Source organism: Salvelinus alpinus, chromosome 6 (assembly GCF_045679555.1).
Source record: "Salvelinus alpinus chromosome 6, SLU_Salpinus.1, whole genome shotgun sequence".
NCBI classification, from domain to species: domain Eukaryota; kingdom Metazoa; phylum Chordata; class Actinopteri; order Salmoniformes; family Salmonidae; genus Salvelinus; species Salvelinus alpinus.
In genome coordinates this window covers 18,219,145-18,232,069 of record NC_092091.1, presented here as the reverse complement: position 1 = coordinate 18,232,069, position 12,925 = coordinate 18,219,145, and the positions used below count along the sequence as shown (strand labels likewise).

Genomic DNA, 12,925 nt, shown 5'->3' with positions numbered 1-12,925 from the left:
ACGCAGAGGAACTTGAAGCTTTTGACCCTCTTCACTGCAGCTCCGTCGATGTGGATGGGGCGTGCTCTCTCTGTCTCCTGAAGTCCCTGATCAGCTCCTTCGTTTTTTGGACACTGAGGGAGATGTTAATTTCCTGGCACCACTCCGCCAGGGAGCCCACCTCCTCCCTGTAGACTGTCTCATTGTTGTTGGTAATCAGGCCAACCGGTGTTGTGTCGTCAGCAAACGTGATGACTGAGTTGGAGACGTGGGTGTCCATGGAGTACAGGAGGGGGCTGCAAACTCACCCCCCTGTGGGGTCCCCGTTTTGAGGGTCAGCATGGTGGAGGTGTTGTTGCCTACCTTCACAACTTGGGGTTGGCCTGTCAGGAAGTCCAGGACACAGTTGGACAGTGAGGGGTTGAGACCCAGGGCCCTGAGCTTAGTGATGAGCTTGAAGGGTACTATGGTGTTAAAAGCTGAGCTGTAGTCAATGAACAGCATTCTTACATAGGTATTTATCTTGTCCAGGTGGGATAGGGCAGTGTTCAGTGCAATGGCGACTGCGTTGTCCGTGGATCTGTTGGGGCGATATGCAAATTGCAGTGGGTCTAGGGTGTCGGCTAAGATAGAGGTGATATGGTCCTTAACTAACCTCTCAAGATACAGCGCTTGAATGTCAGTCAGTCATTCAGAGAAAAGAACAGGGACCATGTGATAGACAGTCAGACACAAGATGGCTGCCACGTGCCTGGGTTAGGGTCCAGCACCAGCAGGGCCAGAACAAGCAAAATGGAAGTCATTAGAGTCACTGGTGATTAGATGTTATGTATACAAGTTCTTTACTGCTCCACTTGTACACTTCACAGACATCAGACAATCACACTATGTGATTGATTTTACCGACACTACCGTTCAAAAGTTTGGTGTCACTTAGAAATGTCCTTGTTTTTTAAAGAAAATCTAATATGCAAACTGTCTCTAACCAGAATAGAAGGAGGAGTGGGAGGCCCCAGTGCACAACTGAGCAAGAGGACAAGTACAGTCGTGGCCAAAAGTTTTGAGAATGACACAAATATTAATTTCCACAAAGTTTGCTGCTTCAGTGTCTTTAGATATTTTTGTCAGATGTTACTATGTAATACTGAAGTATAATTACAAGCATTTCATAAGTGTCAAAGGCTTTTATTGACAATTACATAAAGTTGATGCAAAGAGTCAATATTTGCAGTGTTGACCCTTCTTTTTCAAGACTTCTGCAATCCGCCCTGGCATGCTGTCAATTAACTTCTGGGCCACATCCTGACTGATGGCAGCCCATTCTTGCATAATCAATGCTTGGAGTTTGTCAGAATTTGTGGGTTTTTGTTTGTTCACCCGCCTCTTGAGTATTGACCACAAGTTCTCAATGGGATTAAGGTCTGGGGAGTTTCCTGGCCATGGACCCAAAATATCGATGTTTTGTTCCCCGAGCCACTTAGTTATCACTTTTGTCTTATGGCAAGGTGCTCAAACATGCTGGAAAAGGCATTGTTCGTCACCAAACTGTTCCTGGATGGTTGGGAGAAGTTGCTCTCGGAGGATGTGTTGGTATCATTCTTTATTCATGGCTGTGTTCTTAGGCAAAATTGTGAGTGAGCTCACTCTCTTGGCTGAGAAGCAACCCCACACATGAATGGTTTCAGGATGCTTTACTGTTGGCATGACACAGGACTGATGGCAGCGCTCACCTTGTCTTCTCCGGACAAGCTTTTTTCCGGATGCCCCAAACAATCGGAAAGGGGATTCATCAGAGAAAATGACTACTCCAGTTCTCAGCAGTCCAATCCCTGTACCTTTTGCAGAATATCAATCTGTCCCTGATGTTTTTCCTGGAGAGAAGAGGCTTCTTTGCTGCCCTTCTTGACATCAGGCCATCCTCCAAAAGTCTTTGCCTCACTGCGCATGCAGATGCACTCACACCTGCCTGCTGCCATTCCTGAGCAAGCTCTGTACTGGTGGTGCCCCGATCCCGCAGCTGAATCAACTTTAGGAGACGGTCCTGGCGCTTGCTGGACTTTCTTGGGTGCCCTGAAGCCTTCTTCACAACAATTTAACCGCTCTCCTTGAAGTTCTTGATGATCCTATAAATGGTTGATTTAGGTGCAATATTACTGGCAGCAATATCCTTGCCTGTGAAGTCCTTTTTGTGCAAAGCAATGATGACGGCACATGTTTCCTTGCAGGTAACCATGGTTGACAGAGGAAGAACAATGATTCCAAGCACCACCCTCCTTTTGAAGCTTCCGGTCTGTTATTCGAACTCAATCAGCATGACAGAGTGATCTCCAGCCTTGTCCTCGTCAGCACTCACACCTTTAACGAGAGAATCACTGACATGCTGTCAGCTGGTCCTTTTGTGGCAGGGCTGAAATGCAGTGCTAATGTGTTTTGGGGATTCAGTTAATTTGCATGGCAATTTGCATGGCAAATTCATCGGATCACTCTTCATAACGTTCTGGAGTATATGAAATTGCCATCATACAAACTGAGGCAGCAGACTTTGTGAAAATTAATATTTGTGTCATTCTCAACTTTTGGCCACGACTGTACATTAGAGTTTGAGAGTCTAGTTTGAGAGTCTAGTTTGAGAGTCTAGTTTGAGAAACAGATGCCTCACAAGTCCTCAATTGGTAGCTTCATTAAAGAGTACCCACAAAACACCATTTTCAACATCAACAGTGAAGAGGCGACTCCGGGATGATGGCCTTCTAGGCAGAGTTGCAAAGAAAAGCCATATCTCAGATTGGCCAATAAAAATAAAATATTAAGATGGGCAAAAGAACACAGACACTGGACAGAGGAACTCTGCCTTGAAGTCCAGAATCCCGGAGTCGCCTCTTCACCTTTGACGTTGAGACTGGTGTTTTGCGGGTACTATTTAATGAAGCTGCCAGTTGAGTACTTGTGAGGCATCTGTTTCTCAAACTAGACACTAATGTACTTGTCCTCTTGCTCAGATGTGCACCCGGGCCTCCCACTCCTCTTTCTATTCTGGTTAGAGACAGTTTGTGCTGTTCTGTGAAGGGAGTAGTACACAGCGCTGTTCCAGATCTTCAGTTTCTTGGCAATTTCTTACATGGAATAGCCTTCATTTCTCAGAACAAGAATAGACTGACGAGTTTCAGAAGAAATTTCTTTGTTTCTGGCCATTTTGAGCCTGTAATCGAACTCACAAATACTCATGCTTCAGATTCTCAACTAGTCTAAAGAAGGCCAGTTTTATTGCTTCTTTAATCAGGACAACAGTTTTCAGCTGTGCTAACATAATTGCAAAATGGTTTTCTAATGATCAATTAGCGTTTGAAAGTCATAAACTTGGATTAGCTAACACAATGTGCCATTGGAACACAGGAGTGACTGTTACTGAAAATGGGCCTTTGTATGCCTATGTAGATATTCCATTAAAAATCTGCTGTTTCTAGCTACAATAGTCATTTTAACAATGTCTACACTGTATTTCTAATCAATTTCATGTTATTTTATTGGACAAAAAAATTGCTTTTCTTTAAAAAACAAGGACATTTCTAAGTGACCCCAAACTTTTGAACGGCAGTGTACATAAAAAAATATATTTAAAAAATACTTAAAAATAAGAGGTAGACCTGTTGTGGCAAGAGTCAGTCAGAAAGCTATAGTGTTTTGTGTTGAATCAGTGATAACATTCCCACAGATTTTACATTCAGTTACTCAGTATTCACCTGATGTTGCTAGCTAGCCACATAGTCTAACCTGTTGTTGTCTAAGTTGCTATCTAAAAATATTATTACTTTCCCAATTTGGATTATTTTCCCAAACTCTCGTGCCCTGTCCATCCACCTCCAGATGAAATCCAGTGGTCCATACTGGTGCTGCTGAGGCCCATTACTCCATATTAATGATAGATTGGACTTTTCCATTGCACCATCTAACGGTGGGGGGGACTTCCTGTGTAAACCTCTAACCCCTGCCAAATGAATCGTCCCAGTCTGGAGGTTAATAAGTGTGCTTTATGAGTTTTTCCTGTCAAAGCACATAATCATAAAAGGAGGGAGAGGGACATAAACGCAGAACGTCACCAGTAGAAAAAGGAGTTATGGGGGAAAATGCTATCTTGTTTGGTGGGATATAACTTAGATAATGAACAGGAACATATGTCTTACTGCCTTTGAACTTTAGAGGGGAAAAAATGCACATTTGTCAAATTGCATGTTTTTGGATGTTGAGGCTAGTTAGTGGAGCCAAGGCTTTCGAAAGGCTGTCTGTTGATGTCATAAAGACATTTAAGTAGCCATGCTCACCACACTCTCAACAGCATGTTGTCACTAATGATAATGTTTAGAGTCCAGGCAACGTGGTGTACATTCTACTGCTAACAGTGCAGAAAAACAGACATCTTCAGATTCAAATGTCTTCGCAGATGATGGGTTGTTTAAATTGATTCTTTTGCTGTAGAAACCAAGTGTTAACTGTGTTGCTGATGAAAAGGGTTTACAACAGCAATGACATTTGCACTCTCTTACATCCATAATTAAAGTCATATATGATGCTAAAATCTAAGTTTATCATCTGTTTTCTGACCTCAAAAGGGGTCTCATGTTGTCCATATCCCACGCCATCGGTTGTGTACATTGATTTCTCTATATACATTATGTCATATTAAGGCAGTGTTTTTGAGGACATCATTTTGAAAATGTATTTATTTTCCTCCTCAGGCATCATCCGGATGTTCAGACAAACAGGTGAGTCCTCCACCTCTCTGTAACAAAGGAGGCTGGTGGGAGGAGAGATAGGAGGACGGGCTCGTTGTAATGGCTGGAATGGAATTGATGGAACGGAGTCAAACATGTGGTTTCCGTATGTTTGATGTGTTTGATACTGTTCCATTGATTCCATTCCAGCCATTACAATGAGCCCATCCTCCTATAGCTCCTCCCACTAAAACTATCTCTCTAACACGTGTCACAAGTGTAATATCTCCTAGATGATATCACTCCATGGTCTCCAGTCTTATTGACGCACTCCAGCTTCAACTCACGCAGTTAACGACTCAATCCTTTGTCCTTTTAAGAGATCCTCTGTGTTAATCATTAGTCATTTGGTTTTTACAACTGCCCAGACAGTATTTTAATTAGACTGGCGCTTTGTCACCAACCGGAGCAAACTGGAAGCCAGCAGAGAGACCGACGCAGGCAGGCTCTGGACTCCCTCCTGTCCTATCGACCAGCCCGAGTGTTTTCTTTTCTGTCTGTCCAGCCAACACCAGCCGGGGTGAGGGCTGGGACAGGGGACAGAGGCCGAGGGCCGGGGGACTGGGAGGGAGGTCGGGGTGATAAGAGGCCATTGTGGAGCTCCAGTGGTCAGAAATAAACTGGGCATTGTTTGATTTAGTCAACGTCCGGCTTATCGCTCCACTTATCTGTCTGGCCCTCTGGCCCGGCTGTCGTCTGTGAGAATCTCCCTTCTCAATGGGGCTCTCTCTCTCCAGCCAGTCTCTTGCTCTCTCTCTCACTCTCTCTGTCTCCCTCTTTTCCCCCACTCTCTCGCTCTCTGGGCCCTGCTTGTTTTCATTCTCCGGGGCTTCTAACCCAGTGTGTTTGCTCTGACAAGCCAGATATTAATAAGCCTTCAGTGTTTGTGTAGCAGATAATTCCGCTTGCGTCTCCGGTCCCCCTGAATGAGAGAGAGGTGGAGGAGCTGCACAGAACACAGTTCCTGAAACTAGATTAGATTAGAAAAGTTTGTCACTCCACAATGATATAATAATAAATAATACAGATTATTTATAAAGCACATTGTGGATTGATCACTCAAACTGAGTTTTGAGACACTAAAAACTATCATAGTCAAACATGGTACAGGTGTGATATATAATACATTACATCATCTATACACATGTATGCATACTCAAACAACGAAGTACAATAGACAAAAAGACAATTAGGCACTTCTAAAGAAACGTCTCCATTGGAGGATGAGATGGCAGACTTTGCGGACTGTTGGACTAGGTCCTTACAAACCTTTGCAATGGTTTTTAGTTGCACTAATCAAACCCGCTGTAGAGGTTTGGAAGGGATGTTATCAATCATCATGTTTACAGACCAAAACAACCTCATCTTAGTGTGATGATACAATACAATGGTGGGCTGTATACTTCATTGACTAGTCAGCACATTGTGTGTTTATTCCACTTGTCTTTCACACTTTCTTTCTTTCTTGCTGTTGACTGCAGGCGTTCAGCACTCATGGTCCTCTTTCAATCTGAGCTGTCCTGCCTCTCCAGGTAGACCCTTACACTTCTTTACTAGCTATCCTGTACTTTCTCTTTACTTTTCAATAAATACGCCTATAAATTAGAAAAAAGGGTTCGAAAATAGTTTATTTTTTCGGTTGTCCCCATAGGAGAACCCTTTTTGGTTCTAAGTCGAGATCTTTTTGGTTCTAGGTTGAACCATTTTGGGTTCCATGTAGAACCCAAAAAAAGGGGTTCTACATGGAGGAAAAGGGTTCTACCTGGAACCAAAAAGGTTTCTTCAAAGGGTTCTCCTTTGGGGACAGTCCGAAGAACCCTTTAAGGTTCTAGATAGCACCTTTTTTCTAAGAGTATTTTCTTCTCACTTAGAAAATTGGAAGTTGCATTGAACTAAATCCTTGAATATGTCACCAAGACTCTTGCATTGTCTCGCACAGTTAAGAAAAACCTGGACGGGCCTTCCATAGGCATCTCCCGGGGCAACAGCTTGAGTGATGACATGGACTATGTCAGCGAAGACGCACCTTTACCCGTGGTGACAGACGCATCACAGTAAGTACTTAACTACCCCGTCACTCACTACACTACAGAACATCTACCTCACATTCATCTTCCATACAGCCATTGTATTGTACCCATGCTCTTGACTTATTAACTTATTAACCCCTTACACTCGTGGGAATTGGCCTATATGTGTAGAGCTAAATTGAAATGTTTCTTACAGAAGAAATATGGAAAGCATATGCATATCCATGGTACCAATTAAAAGGGAACAGTTTGGAGATTATGGGAAAATTATTAGACTAAAGGTGAGGACAAAACAATCCAAAATTACACTGTTGATTGTATGTGCATTTTACATTTACTGTACTTTTCACCGCATTGGTTGTTAACAAAATCTGGAAATATTCTGAAACATTCAGTAACATGATAAGAATATTCCTGGAAAATGTGTTGTAGGTGCAACATAAGACAATACAAATGACAAGGGTTTGAGTGAGAGGACTAACTGGTGTCTCCAAGTGGCCACACACCTCTCCAAAGTGTGCACAGTTCCTAAGTCATTTCAATGCACTTTTATGACTCAAAGAAATCTTCAACTATAAGGTGCTTTTTTTTTAGCTATTTTAGCTCTGCCGTTGAGGAAATAGAGGAAGCACACTTGTAGTTGTTTTGTTTGCAGCACAACCCTGCATCCGGACCTTACAGAATTACTGTTGTTGTTTACACAAAATCGATCCATTATAAATTGCGGTCTGGGTCAGGTGGGCATCATTTGAAAGCTTGTTCTATTGCCAACATGACTATCTAAATTATAAAATACGATCTTACAGTGTTAGGCTTTCACTAGGCAATTCAGAGAAGCAGATGGTAATTTTGGTGCGCATAGAATGGACTCGTGAGGGCATTCAGATGCGTGTGCTGCAGCAAATCTTCTTTACAATACAACAAACAACAGCTCATTCTGTTCAGGAAAACCCATGGTATAAACCCATGGTATAACGCCATGTCATCTTGTACATCAAACATAGTGATCCTACATGTTGACACACTGAGTTTTATGATATGGAAATGTGTTCTCAAGGATGTTGTTTGTCTTGCTTGAATGACATCAAAGTGGCATTTATTATCATCCTCAACGTCTTATCTTTCAAAATACATCAAATCCTTATAATTTACAGCATTTCCCTCACTCAGACAACATAACATTTCCAAAAGTTGCCCAATTACCAGGAGGGATGGTGCTCAAGTTCAGAACGGCTGTCAGTCATAAACCATACAGAGATTTGAAGAGGAGACCCTGAGCTTTGATGTCATGTTTAGCTGTTCCTGTGCAGCCACTGTGTTCCAATTTAGGCTCTTATCAGTGTCCAAATCTGCCATTTTCAACCTGTATACGGGTATGAGCATAAAGGGCTACCCCATACCATAGATGCCTCCCTGCCCATTACAGAGGTCCATCCCTACTCCATAGGGCATAAAGCCTTTTGTTATGCCAAACAGCCCTTCCTGTCAATGGAAAGCTGCTCTGTTCAACTCACTAGAGGGTTAAATGGCCCACTGAGTGCTTGAAACCTTGGTTATTACAACGGTAAATGAGGGATTGTCCAAGAGTTGGAGAAAACAGGCCAGTTTGTTGGGGACATGTTTACAAGGTGACTAGTTGGCTAGTTGTTACATGATGATAGTGGTCTGCTGGGTGGAACTTGGCTGTTTTATTTTTGGGGGTCAAAAAAGACTGTAAAATCACAGAGAATTCAGCTAGAAATCTGTTTAATTAGGAAATCTGTTGTAATTTGTCTTGAGCCGTTTCATTTCTTAACCCTATTACTAGCCATCTATGGCAGAGTTTGTAGAGTGAAGTGTTGGGCATAACCTATTTACACAAATTGAATGTATTTATATGTAATTTTGTGTGCGTGTGCGTGTGTGTGCGTCAATTTGTGCTTGTGAATGTGTGTGAGACTATGTTTCTCTCAGTGTGTACACACACCACACAGTAGGCATTCTCTGTTCTCCTCTTGACCTCTTCCCCAGCCCAGCTAATCCAATACCACCTCTAACACCATTCTCATTCTGCATTCCTCCTCTGATTTAATCTTTCTTCTCCTCCCTCCCTCCCTCCACCCGCCTCCTCCTCTCCTGACAAACCCCCAGCCTAGAGATGTTGTAAAAGGAACACAAATGCTTCTCTCTTGCAGTTTGTTGACCAGCCCGTTCATGGCAAAGGTCCAGGACTCAGTCTCAACTCACCACTTGAATTCAAGAAGGTACTGTACCGCATGCTGGGTTTTACACTATTACTATAACCCACTAACCCCCCACCCCCCTATACTCTAATGATATAGTCCATCTGCATCAAAACAGAGCGACTGAAGTGTGACATCTTATATAAGCTGACAAACAACTATCCAAATGGTATTAAGCATCACAAATCTGATAGTTCCAACCCTGGAAAAATTATTAAATTAAGTTTATAAGACTGTCATGCAGTTTTGGATTCCCCTGGCAATATATATATATATATTGTTTTTACAAAATCGAATTTTTCTCTATTACTGTGTCCACAATAAGGCCATAATCTACTTTATGTAGCATTCCCTTATGTGATGTTGTATATGGCTGTTTACTGGCCTTGAACACTACACTATTGTATTTGGCTGTTTACTGGCCTTGAACACTACACTATTGTATATGGCTGTTTACTGGCCTTGAACACTACACTATTGAATATGGCTGTTTACTGGCCTTGAACACTACGCTATTGAATATGGCTGTTTACTGGCCTTGAACACTACACTATTGAATATGGCTGTTTACTGGCCTTGAACACTACACTGTTGGATAAGTCTGTTTGCTGGCCTTGCACACTACACTATTGAATATGTCTGTTTACTGGCCTTGAACACTACATTATTGTATATGGCTGTTTACTGGCCTTGAACACTACACTATTGAATATGGCTGTTTACTGGCCTTGAACACTACACTGTTGAATATGGCTGTTTACTGGCCTTGAACACTACACTATTGAATATGGCTGTTTACTGGCCGTGAACACTACACTGTTGAATATGGCTATTTGCTGGTCTTCAACACTACACTATTGTATATGGCTGTTTACTGGCCGTGAACACTACACTATTGAATATGGCTGTTTACTGGCCTTGAACACTACACTATTGAATATGGCTGTTTACTGGCCTTGAACACTACACTGTTGAATATGGCTGTTTACTGGCCGTGAACACTACACTGTTGAATATGGCTGTTTACTGGCCTTGAACACTACACTGTTGAATATGGATGTTTACTGGCCGTGAACACTACACTGTTGAATATGGCTGTTTACTGGCCTTGAACACTACACTGTTGAATATGGCTGTTTACTGGCCGTGAACACTATACTATTGAATATGGCTATTTGCTGGTCTTCAACACTACACTATTGAATATGGCTGTTTACTGGCCGTGAACACTACATTATTGAATATGGCTGTTTACTGGCCTTGAACACTACACTGTTGAATATGGCTGTTTACTGGCCTTGAACACTACACTGTTGAATATGGCTGTTTACTGGCCTTGAACACTACACTGTTGAATATGGCTGTTTACTGGCCTTGAACACTACACTGTTGAATATGGCTGTTTACTGGCCGTGAACACTATACTATTGAATATGGCTATTTGCTGGTCTTCAACACTACACTATTGAATATGGCTGTTTACTGGCCGTGAACACTACATTATTGAATATGGCTGTTTACTGGCCTTGAACACTACACTGTTGAATATGGCTGTTTACTGGCCTTGAACACTACACTGTTGAATATGGCTGTTTACTGGCCTTGAACACTACACTGTTGAATATGGCTGTTTACTGGCCTTGAACACTACGCTATTGAATATGGCTGTTTGCTGGCCTTGAACACTACACTATTGAATATGGCTGTTTACTTGCCTTGAACACTACACTGTTGAATATGGCTGTTTACTGGCCTTGAACACTACACTGTTGAATATGGCTGTTTACTGGCCTTGAACACTACACTGTTGAATATGGCTGTTTACTGGCCTTGAACACTACACTGTTGAATATGGCTGTTTACTGGCCCTGAACACTACGCTATTAAATATGGCTGTTTGCTGGCCTTGAACACTACGCTGTTGAATATGTCTGTTTGCTGGCCTTGAACACTACACTGTTGAATATGGCTGTTTGCTGGCCTTGAACACTACACTATTGAATATGGCTGTTTGCTGGCCTTGAACACTACGCTGTTGAATATGGCTGTTTGCTGGCCTTGCACACTACACTATTGAATATGGCTGTTTTCTGGCCTTGAACACTACACTATTGAATATGGCTGTTTGCTGGCCTTGAACACTACGCTGTTGAATATGGCTGTTTGCTGGCCTTGAACACTACGCTATTGAATATGGCTGTTTGCTGGCCTTGAACACTACGCTGTTGAATATGGCTGTTTGCTGGCCTTGCACACTACACTGTTGAATATGGCTGTTTTCTGGCCTTGAACACTACACTATTGAATATGGCTGTTTGCTGGCCTTGAACACTACGCTGTTGAATATGGCTGTTTGCTGGCCTTGAACACTACACATATGAAGGGCATCATATGAGATCATGTGAATAATAGAAGATGTCTTGGATCTTTTATAAGGGACGTGTGAAGACGTGTCTAAAGCTCAAATGATCCTTTTCTCCCTCCCAACAGTAGATGGCGCTTTTCCTTTACACTCTTGTACAGTACTTGAACGCCAAAGTACTCAGTTTAATCATCTCATAGTGGTGAACTGTACTCAGTTTAATCATCTGATAGTGGTGAACTGTACTCAGTTTAATCATCTCATAGTGGTGAACTGTACTCCGTTTAATCATCTGATAGTGGTGAACTGTACTCTGTTTAATCATCTCACAGTGGGTGAACTGTACTCAGTTTATTCATCTCATAGTGGGTGAACTGTACTCAGTTTATTCATCTCATAGTGGGTGAACTGTACTCAGTTTAATCATCTCACAGTGGGTGAACTGTACTCTGTTTAATCATCTCACAGTGGGTGAACTGTACTCAGTTTATTCATCTCACAGTGGGTGAACTGTACTCAGTTTATTCATCTCATAGTGGTGAACTGTACTCAGTTTAATCATCTCATAGTGGTGAACTGTACTCAGTTTATTCATCTCATAGTGGGTGAACTGTACTCAGTTTATTCATCTCACAGTGGGTGAACTGTACTCAGTTTATTCATCTCACAGTGGGTGAACTGTACTCAGTTTATTCATCTCATAGTGGTGAACTGTACTCAGTTTATTCATCTCATAGTGGTGAACTGTACTCAGTTTATTCATCTCATAGTGGGTGAACTGTACTCAGTTTAATCATCTCATAGTGGTGAACTGTACTCAGTTTAATCATCTCATAGTGGTGAACTGTACTCAGTTTATTAATCTCATAGTGGTGAACTGTACTCAGTTTAATCATCTCATAGTGGGTGAACTGTACTCAGTTTAATCATCTCATAGTGGGTGAACTGTACTCAGTTTATTCATCTGATAGTGGTGAACTGTACTCAGTTTAATCATCTCATAGTGGGTGAACTGTACTCAGTTTATTCATCTGATAGTGGTGAACTGTACTCTGTTTAATCATCTCACAGTGGGTGAACTGTACTCAGTTTAATCATCTCATAGTGGTGAACTGTACTCAGTTTAATCATCTCATAGTGGGTGAACTGTACTCAGTTTAATCATCTCATAGTGGGTGAACTGTACTCAGTTTATTCATCTGATAGTGGTGAACTGTACTCAGTTTATTCATCTGATAGTGGTGAACTGTACTCTGTTTAATCATCTCACAGTGGGTGAACTGTACTCAGTTTAATCATCTCATAGTGGTGAACTGTACTCAGTTTAATCATCTCATAGTGGGTGAACTGTACTCTGTTTAATCATCTCACAGTGGGTGAACTGTACTCAGTGTTCTCAGTTCAACCACTATGTGTAGCTATGTTCACTTTCATTTAAAGCTGCAAAAGCATATCTGATGTACTCCAGTTACTGTATGTTTTATTGGTACAGTAGTTGTGTAGTTACAGTACTGTTCATGTTCCATTGTATGGAGTTACACTGTAGTAGTAGGCTACGCATAA

At 41.9% G+C, this 12,925-nt stretch overlaps 1 protein-coding gene across 1 annotated transcript in view; it reads left to right on the top strand.

Moving 5' to 3' along the window:
• The window catches only part of LOC139578277 (potassium voltage-gated channel subfamily KQT member 1-like), a 293,391-nt gene that overhangs the window by 54,729 nt on the left and 225,737 nt on the right, over positions 1-12,925 (top strand). The window contains exons 11-14 of the mRNA XM_071405675.1: positions 4,713-4,739; positions 6,230-6,280; positions 6,688-6,802; positions 8,953-9,021. Coding sequence (XP_071261776.1) covers positions 4,713-4,739; positions 6,230-6,280; positions 6,688-6,802; positions 8,953-9,021 — 262 coding nt within the window. The remainder of the gene's footprint in view (positions 1-4,712; positions 4,740-6,229; positions 6,281-6,687; positions 6,803-8,952; positions 9,022-12,925) is intronic.